Raw genomic sequence first — 16409 nt, forward strand, 5'->3', positions numbered from 1 at the left:
AGCAACTGCACTTCAGGATACACTTCAGGATAATAAAAATATACACTATAGTATAGAATACACTAGATAACAAAAAAAAAAAAAAAAAAAAAAAAAACTTCAAGATAAGAATAATATAAGTACTTGGTCGTCTCGTTTTATGTTTTGCATGGTAGCACAAAGAAACATTTTGTACACTTTGCTGGATGAGTCACAATAATTTATGGTATATTGCCATTAGAGGATTATGAATATTGAGCAATAGTGGGTTAGAATATATGAATTACCAAGTTTCATTTCCATGTCATGAATAGGCGATGGTCGCTAGGATAAGCAACATGTTTGCTCTTAAAATGGTAATATATTTGCAATTTCATAAATTTTCTTTCAGTTATGGTCCTTCTCCAAGAAAACCTCGCGAGTTGGATTTTACAGTATATTGTATCATGAAACTTTTTTTTCTGTATAATGCAGCACTCAAACATTATCACTTATATCATGAACCACACACCTGCTTCCACGGATGTTTCCCATGTAGCGTCAGAGTAGCAGTTGTCTCTCTGTTAACCAATGTCTTTCGTAAAAGCATCTTCTTTGGTAATCCGATTTTCGTTCGGTTCATCGAGATTCATGTTTGCTGTACACAATGATCGCCAAGTCTCATCCTACGAGGAATAATACTGGCACCTGTCGAGGTCGTCCCGGATAGTGTCAGTGCCTCGTGCTTCGTGGCTTTCATATAACAGTCAGCCACGAGGGGAGAAGGGCTCTCGTCGTCCTCGTGGAGCTACAGGACGCCGGCCTTTCCTGCAAGTGCCTCTCTGCACCTTGGGGAGGGCTCGCGACTTGTACTTGAGCCTTTTTCTGTCAAGGGTTGTTCCCTTTCTACGCCCTGCTAAGCTGTCAGTCTGTGTATCAACACCCGGCTGAGATGTATGAAAAAATCTGGTAATTAATACTGCAGTGTCTCCGTACTTGTCTCCTGAGGTGCGTGGGGCTTTGAATGATGCTGATTGGTGTCCATGTGGTTTAGGAAGACCTTCGGCCACCTTAGAGACCCTGGAATAGTTTAAGAAAAAGCAGGTAGGATTAGTTCCAGTCCGTTTCTGAGGAGAATGACTAGGGAGGTGAAAATGAACAAGGTGGTAGAAGTACAGTGATTAATGAGCCAGATCACAGGAAAACAAGTCTTCGAACTTGTGTTCAGCTACTCCGTGTCCAGGAGTCCGTATACCTAACAGCCACAGGGTGATGAAAGAACAAGCACAGCCACTTTAACGGTGTTACGTATTTCATTTTATGTCATTCATCACTTTCGTAACATTAAAGTTATTATCTTCATTCGTTATTGCTCATAGTCTTTAATTAGTATTTCATAGTCATTAATATTAGCTAAATTGTTATCAAAAGTATTTACTTTTCATATCTGTATTATTTTCTAGGAGGTTCCAAGTTACAATTAATTATTTTGTGTGGTTGTAAAAGAAAGAAAATCAAGTCAAGGTACGTGGTGTTTTTTTCAAGAAAGAAAAATCGATTTTCCATATGCCCTCAATAATTATCACTGGTCAGGACAGGACTATCAGAACCGTTGAAATAGCTGTGTTAGCTTTGTCGGCCCTCTCTCTGTCTTTTCTTGGCAGAATGGGCAATACCCGCCACCTCCAAGACGGTGCGGGCTCGTTGGTTGCATATGTTAATTGTTGGACTGCGTCTTAACTGGCGTTACGGCGCTACACTTGTTCCCGCGTTCACTACAACGGGACCCATGCAAAACCCCCGTCCTCAATAATCAACCGTCTGCCCTAACCGGACCCGGGGTCGGTCACGTTCCGTCGAAGGGAGGGGCTCGATAATATTTTGAATTGGCCTTTATGTTCCTTTCATGAAACCAAGAAGGGGAAACATGTGTTATTTGAAAAAAAAAAAAAAAAAAAAAAAACTGTTGTGTACCTTCACGATTTTCTTTTTCTGTATAGAATGATACAACCGTCTCTCTCTTTATAATCGACCTCTCACTTCATGACCTTGCACGACCTCGCAGTGGGTCGAACGAGCGTACGAGACGGCATATCAGAGGCGGAGGTCGAGGCCAACGTGACCAACGTGCTCCCAGGAGGCTCGTGGTGGCCACAGGACTGCGAGTCGACGTGGAGACTCGCCGTCATCGTCCCCTACAGGAACAGGGAGGTCATGGTAAGTCATCCAAAGCAGCCCGTCTGATCTGAGTCTTTTCTCTGATGTGAACGTGTCTTGTGATTTCTGTTATAAGGGACAGTAAAAGAAGGAAGAGGATGATGGGGAGGATGACTAATCTTCATCAACCTCAGAAAGCAAAGTCATGAGGCAATTTTGAACCATCGCAGGCAACTTATTCAACAAAGCCGATCAATGGCACGAGTCATGAGTCAACCGCTTGCAATCCAGCCGGCAGTCATCCACTCTCTTCCCCCAGGTCGGCCCTTTCCTCAACCACATGCATCCGTTTCTGCAACGCCAGCTGCTCAACTATACCATTTTCATCGTGGAACAGTCTCGTAAGTATTCTCTTTGGGGAGCGGAAATGAGATCGAGTGCTAGGTCGTATTGGTGCGTTATCTGTATAATTTGACATATTCCTGACTTGTAGGAACAGATTCCAATATATGAAGACAAACCCAGTACCAAGATAAAATGGCTATTACAGCCTTTCTTTTATCCACCGTAATCGTTCAGCCAGACAAAGTACTCTCATACTTATATCATTTCTCAACACTGAGATCATGAAAATTGCTTTCACTCAATTATATTAGTTTTCAAACAGGTGACATGGAGTTCAATCGAGCGAAACTACTGAACATTGGATACGCTCTTGCACAAAAGTTTGGGCCGTACGACTGCTACGCTTTTCACGACATTGACTGCGTACCTAAAGACGATCGAAACCTGTATAATTGCGCGGATCAGCCAAGACACCTGGGGGTTGGGATGGAAAAGTTCACATACAAGTAAGGAGACTAATAGTATAGCAGTATAATAGTACGCAATGCTTGTGTAATTCAGTAATGTGGTAAGGAGCGGACTTCAAACGTTTTATGATGAAAAGCTCCATATCTCCAAAAAAGAGAGAAAGAAAGAAAGAAGAAAAAAACCCGGTATGTGTGTGTGTGTTTATTCTCCTCAGGGAAGGAGCAGGCCGTCGACCGATGCCGATGAGGGGGGGGGGGGGGGGCACTGGTAAGGCTAGTTGGTTCTAGCTGTGGTCTATATTATGATTTGAAATTTGTAGTCAAAGTCATTCTCAAAATGAAGAAAAGTGACAAAAATATATTAAGAAGTATCGTCGCCATATATATATATATATATATATATATATATATATATATATATATATATATACATACACACACACATATACATACATACATACATACATACATACATACATACATACATACATACATACATACATACATACATACATACATAAATACACATATATATAATATATATATACATACATATATATTTGTGTGTGCGCGCGCGCGTGTGTGTGTGTGTGTGCGTATGTGTGTATATGTACGCGTATGCATGTGTGTGTCTGTGCGTGTTCGTGCACGTGCGCGTGTGTGTGTGTGTATGTCATGATTAATGATTCCTGTATCTTCAAACATGTTCTACTGTACAAGTGTTCATAACATCAGCAGTACCACCTGCCGTTAACGGAAAACCATTTGGCATATGACACGGGATTCGCCGGGCCAGAGAGGCTTCTACCATTAAGGTTTAGATTAAAGATCTATTTAAGGCGTCACACTTGGAGCAAGACAGATGTAACTCTCGTGATTTGTTTGTTACAGTTTGCCTACGCGCAGCTCCAGAACAAAGATGTATACCAAAGGTAAAAAGAATAGAAGAATCTATTTATATATCTACCCATCTCTCTATCTATCTATCAGTATAATACCAACTCCTTCCGTAGAGTAGAAGGTGAAAGATGACAGTCAAATACCATAAAGTATGCTACATACATAAACACATCCACAAACAAAGCGCATTCATACACACAGACACATAGATGGTAGGACGGCTAGATAATGAGAGACAGCCTGGCTCACCTGCTTTTAACAATTTCCCAGAATCCCTTATGACACGTTCTACGGCTGCGCCTGCCTGATGACCGGCTGGCAGGTGGAGAAAGTGAACGGCTGGAGCAACAGGTACTTCGGCTGGGGCGGCGAAGATGACAACATGTGGAGGCGCATCAAAGCCGAGAAAATGCAGGTGTGGCGGGTGTCGGATCACTTGGCCACGTATGCCACTCTGAAGCACAAACAAGCCACGCTCAATCCACGAAGGTGTGTGTGTCTGATTTAATGACCGTCGCTAGGCTTTGTTTGGGATTAAAGGGTTCGTGCTGAAGTTCATCTGTCTTGATTTGCTCAAGATATCATACAGAAATGCCGTTTTGTGTTCGTGTTAAATGGCCGAAAAGCGTCACAGTTACTGACGTCGGGATGCTTGAAGTAAAGTGGAATATATGGTCAATATTAATAATTGTATTTGATGACAACATGTGGAGGCGCATCTGTTACTGAAGTACGAGATGTCAGGTTACATTCCAGGAAAAGTTCCGTGAGAATGAATCTAAGTAAAATGAAGTTAAGTTGGTTTATAGTTTTTTTTTCTTTCTTTCTTCATATTCTCTTGGGTTATGTCAGATTTATTAGTTTTAAAAAAAATGTCATCTTGGTTTTGAAGTTGTTTGGCTAGGCGTGAAATGATCAGAAAACAATGTACATTTAAAAACATTTATTTCAAGAAACAAAGTAAGAGTAGTCCTTAAGAGACACATCTGAAGTGATTTCTGTTAAATCTAACTCATAACAATTTCCACAAAATCTCTAAAATGAATTGATATCATTACCCTTTGACACTTACTAGCATTGGTGAAACATATCATGAAATGCATTACAAGCCAGTCTGGAGTCTGAATGCTAATTTGTCTAATGAATACCGTTCATTGCGTAAGAGCCGGTATTCAGCATAAATGTCTGCATATTTACGCATTCAAATAAAATGAACAGCTGCTTCAGGAAGGACGCTGCCATGTGTCATGTGACTATAATTTCTTCTTATTCTGATCTCAGTCCTCATTTTTTTCTTCTGCGTGTGGAACGCTACGTTTATGTTTTAACTTAGCTGTGAGATATTCAACAAAGAGGTATGTAAGTAAGATTGATAATATCTATTTTTTGACTCTTTTATTATGGTCTTCATAATCCATTACTCTTTCAACAGGATGAATATTCTCCGAACTTCAGAGAGAGATTATAAGCTGGATGGCCTCAATAGTCTTCAGTTCACGTTACTGAATTCAACGCATCGCAAACTATACACGAAGTTCCTAGTGAAATTATAATCTACATTTTAGTTAATCTGTGATGACCTTTTCATCACTATCATAAAAGTAGTGGACTCCCGAGATTTACCTTGTGTAACCTGATCTAATAAAGAGTATTCATACATATATGCGTTACATTCGTTTTATTGAATTTATATTTTACTTTTAATAGTTATTTTTGTATTTCCTTCAACACATGATCTAATGTTTCACGCGGTTTATCCCGCTGCTGCCACCGCAAATGGAGTTAATGAAGCCATGTGAAGGTGAGGCAGGCCGGATCAGCAGCTCAGAGCTTGAGAGCCATGGCTGGACCTCGGTTGGCTTTCGAGCCCGGGCCAAGGTCTACGTCGAGGAACACAGGGCAGCTGCAAGGCCTCAGCACTAGCAAGGTGGGGCTGGAGCGTGTAAAATGCCTATCGTTCAAGCAAGGGTGGGATAGATTGCTTGGGTGTGTTATGTATGTGAGTGTAGATGCAGTTGGAGTAGCAGGACTTGTTGATTAAGTGTGAGGATCAGTTGTGATTCGTACTCTCGATCTTGAGTGTAGGAAGGTGAGTGTTCGATATTTTACCTCCTACTGTGTGATATCTCCTTAAAGACCATAGGTGGGTTGGGGAATCCCAATGGCTGGGTGCAATTGCTGGGTGTTGCAGAAGTGGTGTTGTGTTCGAATTCTGCGGTGGTGCAGGCAGGCTTCAAAGTCAGCGCGAGCCAATGGTTGACTTTACTTGCTGACTCAGGAAAATAGGTCTGAGGGAATGGATTATCAGTACAATAGGTAAACAGTGAAGTGTCCACCGTTGATCAGTGAGTTGCGAGATGTACCTGGTGTCGACCAATAAGGACATGGCTATATGATCTGGCATGACACAACCTGCCGTCATCTGCAGAGCGGAGGCCAGGACTGCTACAGGTGAACACACTCTGGAGCTGAGTAAGCACCCTGAAGAGGGACAACGTACAGTTTGGGTCATAAGAGAAGGAACCACTATAGTGTATCACAGTCGAGTGGTACTTGTCTAATATGGTAACTGTACTTTCATCTGGCGTTACCCACTATGATAACATTTAGTCTAAAGCATGTGGCATACAAAAGATGTACATAAACGACTTTTATTCTGTATATAGTGATTTATGAATCTATAACTGATGATTTCATTTATGCAGTTATGGCAAAAGATAAGTATGAATGTATATATATATACATACATATACATATATACACACACACACATACACACACACACACACACACACACACACACACACACACATATACATATATATATATATATATATATATATATATATATATATATATATTCTTGTAAGAATGATTTTAGAATATCAGCAAAAATATTATGTCTCCCAATCGCAAACAGAAAGAGAGAGATAGAGAGTGGGTGGGGGAGAGTAAAAGAAAGTAAGAGTGAATGATAACAATATTCTTTTTGCTAATCAATATGGTTTTCGTTTACCGAGATTCACCGAAACTCCCCTCCAGTGTTTCACTGACTTTGAGTTGAATGCCTTTAACAGGGACGAGTTCGTAATCTGTATTTCTCAACCTGTCAGAGGCATTCGACACAGTATATGGTTAATATTCTATTCAGTAACATTATCACTATCACTGTTATCAGCACTGTCATCATTATTGTTATTATCAGTGGGGGACATATATATATAAAAAAAGATAAATAGTGATAACAACGAACAATACACGTGTGCGCAAGTGCGTGTGTGAACACCTGTAGGTATTTTTACAGCTGTATTACGCACGCTCTCTTTGTCTTTCTCGTTATTTCCCTTTTTCACATGCTTAAATGTGTGTGTATATAGATGTGTATATATACTATATTTATATTATGTATATATATACACATTTATATATACATATATATAAATATTTTTTATATGTATACATATAGTATATATATGTATATGTATATATATACACACGCATATATATGTATGTATATGTATATATAAAAACCCACCATGCAAAAAAACAAGATTTATTGACAATCCACCTGGATTCCATCTTCAGGTCTGAAGAGGAGAGGAGAGAAGGTATAAAGGAGAGAGAGGATCCCCAGGAGGACATAGGCAGGTCCCGGGCCTTCTGCAGGGAGGAGGCACGGTCAAAGGCCACCACCGAGTTGCCCTTGTCAGAAGGCAAGATGGTGACATCCTCCCTTCGCAGGCTTTGAAGGGCCTCACGATAACGCCTGGGAATGGAAGGGTTAAGATGGAGGAGTGTTTCGAGGGCAAGGAGGAAAGGCTGCTGACAGCGTCTGTGAGGGAGAAGCGGGACCAAGGACTGAAAGCGGTGAAGATGAAGAGTTTCTTGGAGAGGAAACGGTCATGGGTGGCGGAGAGGGGCCGGAAGAATCATGGGAAACGTTGGCTGTCTTTAATCAAGATGCTGCCTAATATCAACTGAACAGCGGCTTTTCCCCTACCGAGCTTCCTCGCCTCCCACATTCTCCGCCTTCTTCCTTATGCTGGCCACCCTAAGCATAGTCCGCCCGATCCTACGACCTGACCTGTCCTCCCTTCGCTTCCGTTCGTCTGTCCTCACCTGCCTTGTGTTATTGCGTTGCCTTTCCTCTCTCTCTTTTATACCCCCTCCTCTCCCTTTCCTCTTCAGACCTGAGGATGGAATCCAGGTGGATTCCGAAACTGTTGTCTCACTTTCAATAAGTGAAGTTTTTGCATTGTGGCCTTTTCTACCATTCTATCAACACGGTAGAGTGCTTTACTCCCCCCCCCCCCCCACACACACACTCATCATATATATATATATATATATATATATATATATATGGATATGCATATTATATATGTGTACACAAACACACATATGTATGTGTGTATATGCATATATATATTTACATATCATATATATATATATATATATATATATATATGATATGTAAATATATATATGCATATACACACATACATATGTGTGTTTGTGTACACATATATAATATGCATATCCATATATATATATATATATATATATATATATATATATACACACACACATATAGGCACACACACACATATATGTGTGTGTGTTTATATGTATAAAATGAAATGAAAACAGTCACAGCAAAGAATGAATATGAATCGTAACGTTTCAAACCCTTCACGAATTCCTCTTCAGATGAGTAATAAACCAAAATGGATGGACATACATATATATACACACACAAACATATATATACTGTATATGTGTATGTATTTATATATGTCTATATGTATACACACATGTATGTACACATATACATACATATATCTACATATATGTATATATATATATATATATATATATATATATATATATATATATATATATATGTGCATCTACATATCTACACACACAACACACAAACATATAGACACCGATATCTCCATCTAAATCTGTCTATCTGTTGTCTTGTGTATCACTAGTGCGTTTGCTGTTAATATAGAGACGTGGCTGAACCGTCTCTCTCGGTTGACGAGACGAGGCTAGAGAGAATAATATATAGGAACAAAGTTTATATATTAATCACATTTAGTGTCTTAACTTATTAAATTTTCTGACAGTACTCCCTCACAATGATGGACAAGGGACTAGGTATTTTTTGACAACATAATTATACAAATAAACAAGCATTTGACAGTTGAACATAAAGACATAATATATTTTAAGAAGTACATACATCAACAGTATTTATTGTATAAGAAATAAATAAAAGTAAACCAGAAATTTATGACTAAGCGATTTTCAAGGGAGACCATGATATAATTACATTTCAGGGGAGACTACGATATTACTACATATCTATCTATCTACCTTATTACATCCACAATGTAAGAGGAATATTGTTATTTGGTATTAAGGCCAAGATTAAACGCGTCATGTAATGTCTCTGTTCTTCACAATTACATATTTACTGGTTCCAGAACATTCTTGACTCTGGTTCACTAGGCATACAGACGTAGATGTACAGACGGTGTCTAACGGGGAATGAGGTTCTTAATTACATTTGTAATGACAAAAACTTGCACAGATGATAATGAAAGATAATGATATTAATATAATAATATATTATAATCATAATAATGATGAAAGTGTTAAAGAATAATCGTGATAATAATAATAGAATTATACTATTTATAATAATTATGATAAATAATACCAATAGATGAAAACGAAGATAGATGGAAACGAAGATACAGATAATAGCAATCATTATTAAATAAAGATTATAATGAGAACAACGCATATCTGATAACGACATCGGTAACTTGATACCATAATGGCGCTTACAATGAGCACTAATGATAGGAAGGTTTAACGATTACATGAATGCGGCACGTATAGATATATCGGTAGTTGTACGAGGAAAGGAATGTGTTAACAGGTAGATAATCTGGAATAAGTATGGAAACGACTTTATCAAAATGTCTCTATTAGTAACCATCATAACAGTTATATACAGCGGATGTTTCGACAACCGTTGTTACATAATTAACCGTTTCCTTGATGTATTCTGTCTGGGAAACAGTCTTGTGGATTGGCCGGGTATTCGTCATGGACACTGGCATAAGTTATGACACTGCTTTTACACTAAAGCCCTCAAGACATACAAGAAACCTCTTCATGAAAACAGGACGTACATTTTCGTTATATTAATTTACGCTGTTATATTACAATACATCATTATATTATCAATACTAATGATAACTTTATCAATAAAAGTGCTTGTAAAACGAGCAATTGCAATACATTAATACTGACTTTAGAAATGACGATGACAGTGATATCATAGAAATAGTCTAGATAATGATAATAATAACAAAATGGTGATGATGGCCATGATGATAATAATGATGATAATGATAATGAATATAATGACGTTGCTGATGATGATCATAGCAATACTAATAACTAATACATAAACAAAAATGATTATGATAAAGACAAGTGATAATAATTATAGTGAATGCACTAATAACATCAAAAATGATCGTAGTTGATAATAACAATAATAAAATGATGTTAATGATGATAATAATAACAACGAAAAGGTGATGTTGATAGTAATGATGATAATAAATAATAGTAAATAATAGTAGTAATAGATGGTAATAATGATAACAATAATAATATTTAAGTAATTGTCATCACAATAATAATTATCAAATAATCATTACATCATGATCATGATAGCGAGGTATACTAAAGCCTTATGGTATGATAATGATAGCAATGATGACAATGATAAAAATAACATGGTATGAAAATGAGAACAGCCTATAAGATCTAATAACAATATCAGGCTCCAGTGATAATAAAGTATAACGATTACATCTTGTCTCTTTACCATATTGTTTTTATTATTCTTTGATCACCAATCACACAGAACTCTGATAAAAAACCCTTGTGTATCACATTAACTCATCTATTTTTTATTTAAAGATGCTAAGCAGACTTTCCATATCACGCATAGGAGTTGTTTTAAGCTCTTATGAATAGGCTATAAAGGCAGTGTCAGGAGTGGGATTCGAACCCACGCCCGGAAGACCGGACTGCGACCTGAACGCAGCGCCTTGGACCGCTCGGCCATCCTGACTGCAAATAGTAGTGGTTCTTAACCTTTTAACTACCACACCCTCTTTGGAATTTGCCTTCCTCTCCACGCCTACCTTGCATCTGTAAATTAAATTTCTTCACAGATTTTAAAGAAAATTATAATTATGTTTGAATTAGTCAGGTCTTTTTTTTCCAAGGACTTGCGCCCTCTTTGGGAAATACTGAAGCCCCTAGGGTAAGACCCATGTAGTGAGCTGACACCTCAGCTTACTACATGCCGCTATCGCCCCTGTGTCAGGCCACATAAGTTTTCGTAACATGCCCCCGACTATCCCTGGCGCCTGGCTGTGACAGAAACAAATATAGATGGCGCAGAAGGCGATTCTGCAGAGGACCTGCCTGAAGGAGACGCTGACGAGCGAACACGGACACCTTGGATGAGATGCTGCAATCCTTACTGAGGAGGAGGATGGCATGATTTGTGAGACAGACTTTTGGCCCTGAACTACTTGAAATAACGCTGGAAAATACATATTTCTGAAAACTGGCGACAGAAAACGGAGTGCAGTTGTTTGGCGCCAGAACCTGGTTGGCTAGCCAGCGTAATTTTATTTCCTTTTATTTTCCTTTTTTTATGTTCCTTTTATTTATATAAGAAATGTCATGTGTTTTTTATTAAAGACCTCCTCTGCAAATATGTAATGCAAATGAGCAATCTCACAAAATATAAGATAGAAGCTGTAACGTCTCAAGGAGCAGACGACACTCTTAAGAATAACGAGTCTTGCTGCGCAGACTCCGTAGTTAACGAACTTGGCGCACGACCTTATTCGTATAAAAGGTCGGGTCAACGACCTTGTAAGTGGAGTTGCGGATATCTTGGCTCAGTGAACTACGCTCGGTCTTTCCTTCAGAAAGCCGGCGTTTTAACGAACTTTTATTCATTTTGGATTACCCTGTTTTAACGAAGGATTTACGAAGCTGAGCAGTTACAGCGGTTTTTAAAAGGTATTGTTTTTCTGTTTTTATTGAGATTGCTCGAGGAGGTTTTATTTGTGTGTTTCTTTTATGGTTTAATAATAATAACTTAACGAACTGGCTTTTGTTTTTATGTCATTACGTTTTATTTTCTTGATTTTAAGTAAATGAGAAGGCTAAATCCTTTTCTGCTTTTTAAATGTCCCACTGAACTTGTGGAACATGCTTGTTTGGTGAATTCTCAGTTATTTCGTATTTTCTTATGTTCTTTATTTGTAAACCTTCGTACTCTTGCTTAACGAGAGTACATTGACGACACAACGTAACATTCAGACTTTTCCTTCAGTCAGGTTAGATTCCGCTATCACATGATAACTCTAACCTGCTCTTAAGTACCGAACCCTCTGTATTCTTTTGTGCCGAAACAGGATGCACGAGATCTCTCTCACATGCTCCTACGGCCCGTCCAGGGATAGCCTCTCCCTACACCCACTGTTTTTTTTTTTTTTTTTTTAGAGAAATTGAGCCCAAGCTTTAAATTTCACAATTCCAGTGTAGTAGCGACATAAACAATATCTACACAGTGAAGCAGTAATGTTGGAATTTCTATATAAGGAGTATCTTCATGAATACGTACGCTTATCGCCCAATGATTCCAATGTATTAGTTTATATTACTATAAATACATGATCAGTTATACAGAAATCTTGATCTATTTAATTCTTATTTTATATAATATTCCAAAATAATAATAATAATAATAATAATAATAACTATGTAGTATCAGTGATTATGATTAAGAACTATTTTGACTAATTTTGAAGGGCAATTTAGTGTATATCTAAAATCATGGATGAGTTTATTAGCAACAATGAAAATAATAATGATGGTACAACGAGCGTTTTCACAACAGCAACAGCAATGAATGAATTAATGCTGACATTAGAAACGTCAAACTGCGGTAATATCTTCATGCCACTGAGATAATCATAGAACTTGTCCAGATAATGATAATAATGATGCTCATCCTAATGATAATGATGACGTTGCTGTTGATGATACCAATGCTAATGACAAAAGCATGAAAGGAGGATGATAATGAAAAATGAATATAATATTAATTGTGAATAATTAGGTTCTTATTATTTGGATTGGTTTAGTCTCGGGTTAGATCGAAACATAATTCATAATTTACATTTATTACAATGTTAAATATACAGTACTTCACACAATTATTGAACTTTCCTTTTTCCACTGACAAAAATATAATATGTTTGAATTCCTGTTTCACTTTCAGCTTCAGTTTTCCTGCTTTCGTTGACTCTTTTCGGTCACATTAGACAGGACAGGATATAAACGGGGAAAAATGAAGGAGCCCCTCCTGTCAGGCCCCTGGCAGCAGTAGGTCCCTATTTGGAGAAATTCCCGAACAAATGAACGATTACGTTATTTACTTAATTTTAAATAATCATTAAAGACTATAAACATATATTAATCCAAAAATAAATTCCGAATTCTCTGTCAGTGCTAATAGAAAAATAATTTAACCTTTACCCTGTATGGAAGTCCAAGAACGACTAAACTAGATAGAGAATTCGTACTTAGAGGCCACCTTGGCCACGTCACGGACGGCCACGTCACGAACCTTTTCCTTGCCTCAGAACGAAACTGAACCTCAAGATCCACGCCCATATATTGTCCGAATTACCAGTAGCTTGCTGGTTTGTCGCTCAACACCTTGCTAATATCTTTCATTAGCAATCTTTTAAATGCAATAATGTTATTCCTTCACATTAATCATAAGAACAAAACTAGAAATAACAATGAAAATGATGATGGTAATAAAGATAAATAATAATAATGATAATCATAATAATAATGATAATCATAATAATAATGATAATCATAATAATAATGATAATCATAATAATAATGATAATCATAATAATAATGATAATCATAATAATAATGATAATCATAATAATAATGATAATCATAATAATAATGATAATCATAATAATAATGATAATCATAATAATAATGATAATCATAATAATAATGATAATCATAATAATAATGATAATCATAATAATAATGATAATCATAATAATAATGATAATCATAATAATAATCATAATATATAATAATGATAATCATAATAATAATGATAATCATAATAATAATGATAATCATAATAATAATGATAATCATAATAATAATGATAATCATAATAATAATGATAATCATAATAATAATGATAATCATAATAATAACGTTACAGATAGCGATAATGATTACTGTAATAACAGGAAAGATAATCTTAATAACAATAATGATAATAATAAATAATGATTGTAATAAAATAATAATAATCGTAATAACAGATAATGATGACAATGAAATGGTGATATTGATAGTAGTAATAGTAATGAGAAAAAAAGTAATGATGACGATAACGATAAAAAAATATTAAATAATGATTATAACAACAGTATGGTCATGTTAACGAAGTATAATGTCAATTGGTATAAGATAATAATACAAATAAAAAATAACGATCTGATAACAACATCGGTAACTTGATATAATGGTCACTTACAACATCAAGGTCTTCATGTAATAAACATATCATATCATAATTCTCAATGATGATAATTCTTCAGCGAATACTACTCAGTGATTTTAATTATACACTGATATAGATATATAGATATAACTACCGTTGTACGAAGCAAGGCATGCCAATTGATAATTTCGTAGACGTATGAAACCGATTTTATTAAAATTGATCTACTAGTAACTACCATACCAGTTATATACAGTAAATATTATATTAACATTTCTCGACATCATAGCAGTTATATACCGTAGATGTGTCGACAGCCGTTGTTACGTAATTAACGTCTTGTGGATAGGCCAGGCGTTCGTCATGGTTCTGGTAACAAATACTGGGACGTAGATGAGGGAGGTGAACACATCAGCTTGGGTCAGGGATACCGTCTCTGTAATGGAGGAAAAGACCGTAGACTGAGTTGTCCACTGAAGTTGCGTAAACTGGTCTTCAGTTGGATAGCCGATTAAGTGACGGTGATGGGCTTTGGCTGATAGATGGTTCGAGTGTATGCCCTGTTCTTGTCGTTGATCGTCAGCTCCATAATATAGTGCGCTGAGCCTATTATTCAGAAACTGTATCCGTGTGAGTGAGGAAGGGATCGCATGATCGTGATGCTAACATATGTAAGTTTAAGATCCAGATTGGCGGTGCTGAATTCTAGTCGAGTGCTTGTGAGAGTGACTGCAGAAAACTCCTCATGACGCTGCTTGAGGTGCAAGTCTGGCTGTAGACTATTATTTGCTCGAAGCAAGACAATGGCAGCCCAGACAACGAAAGCTGTTGCGTTAAAACTCATATTGGGTGTTGTAAGTTGTTCAATGGCACTGGGAACAAGACACAAGGGAATAATTACAAATCAGTAAGCAGAAACACTGCTTTCATAAGACAAGAAGACATTCATGAAACTGTTTTCATGAACATAAGGCTTTCACTATATCTCGTAAGGATTCCAATGGATTAGTCTACGCTGTTTTATAACAACAAAATTTATATTATAAATTACAAAGAATTCGTTGATTATCCAATCAGAAGTTCTTGAAACCATTTTTGTATATTTGAAAATACCTATTTAGTATCAGTGATTATATATCTTATATAATCTGATCTTATACATAAAATCGAATAGGGTGGTGAGGTCAAAGGAGAGACATCAAAAGTGTGCAACTACTTCATAGACGTGTTGTTGATAACAATGATAATACGTTATTGTTAGGCAAATCTAAATGAAATAACCATGATTTAAAAAAATATATATTTACAGCTATAAGAATCCATATATTGTTTTAATTACTCTTCACTGATCATAATTATTGAGTGAATACTAGTCAGTTTTGATTGTACAGGGATTGCCAACATATGGGTATAGCAGTAGTTGTACGACGAAAGGAAAGTGTTAATTGATAGATAATTTGGTGTATGAAACCGACTTTATTCAAATTTCTTAACTAGTAACTATGATAACAGTATATACCGATGATAATGCTCATGATGATGATGCCGATTATGCTCATGATGATGATGATGATGATGATCATGCTCATGATGATGATCATCATCATGCTCATGATGATGATGCCGATTATGCTCATGATGATGATGCCGATTATGCTCATGATGATGATGATGATCATGCTCATGATGATGATCATCATCATGCTCATGATGATGATGATGATCATGCTCATGATGATGATGCCGATTATGCTCATGATGATGATGATGATCATGCTCATGATGATGATCATCATCATGCTCATGATGATGATGATGATCATGCTCATGATGATGATGATCATCATGCTCATGATGATGATGATCATCATGCTCATGATGATGATGATCATCATGCTCATGATGATGAT

The 16409-nt window shown here is 36.7% G+C and overlaps 1 protein-coding gene and 1 non-coding gene across 8 annotated transcripts in view; one reads left to right on the top strand and one right to left on the bottom strand.

Annotated features, from left to right (window-relative positions):
* The window catches only part of LOC125034193 (beta-1,4-N-acetylgalactosaminyltransferase bre-4-like), an 8208-nt gene extending 2722 nt beyond the window's left edge, over positions 1-5486 (top strand). For 5 of the 7 annotated variants that reach the window (XM_047625886.1, XM_047625884.1, XM_047625883.1 and 2 more), the window contains 5 exons: positions 2024-2175; positions 2435-2516; positions 2783-2966; positions 4098-4316; positions 5260-5486. In XM_047625886.1, coding sequence (XP_047481842.1) covers positions 2024-2175; positions 2435-2516; positions 2783-2966; positions 4098-4316; positions 5260-5380 — 758 coding nt within the window. In that variant the 3' untranslated portion in view covers positions 5381-5486. Of the gene's footprint in view, positions 1-2023; positions 2176-2434; positions 2517-2771; positions 2967-3818; positions 3860-4097; positions 4317-5259 lie in introns of those variants that run through there. The other 2 variants (XM_047625887.1, XM_047625889.1) reach the window with 2 other exon arrangements.
* A 5425-nt stretch (positions 5487-10911) lies between these two features.
* On the bottom strand, positions 10912-10995 carry Trnal-cag. The gene has a single exon. It is a non-coding gene; the product is annotated as a tRNA-Leu (tRNA).
* Positions 10996-16409: the final 5414 nt, after the last annotated feature.

The sequence above is a fragment of the Penaeus chinensis genome, chromosome 17 (assembly GCF_019202785.1).
Source record: "Penaeus chinensis breed Huanghai No. 1 chromosome 17, ASM1920278v2, whole genome shotgun sequence".
NCBI classification, from domain to species: Eukaryota; Metazoa; Arthropoda; class Malacostraca; order Decapoda; family Penaeidae; genus Penaeus; species Penaeus chinensis.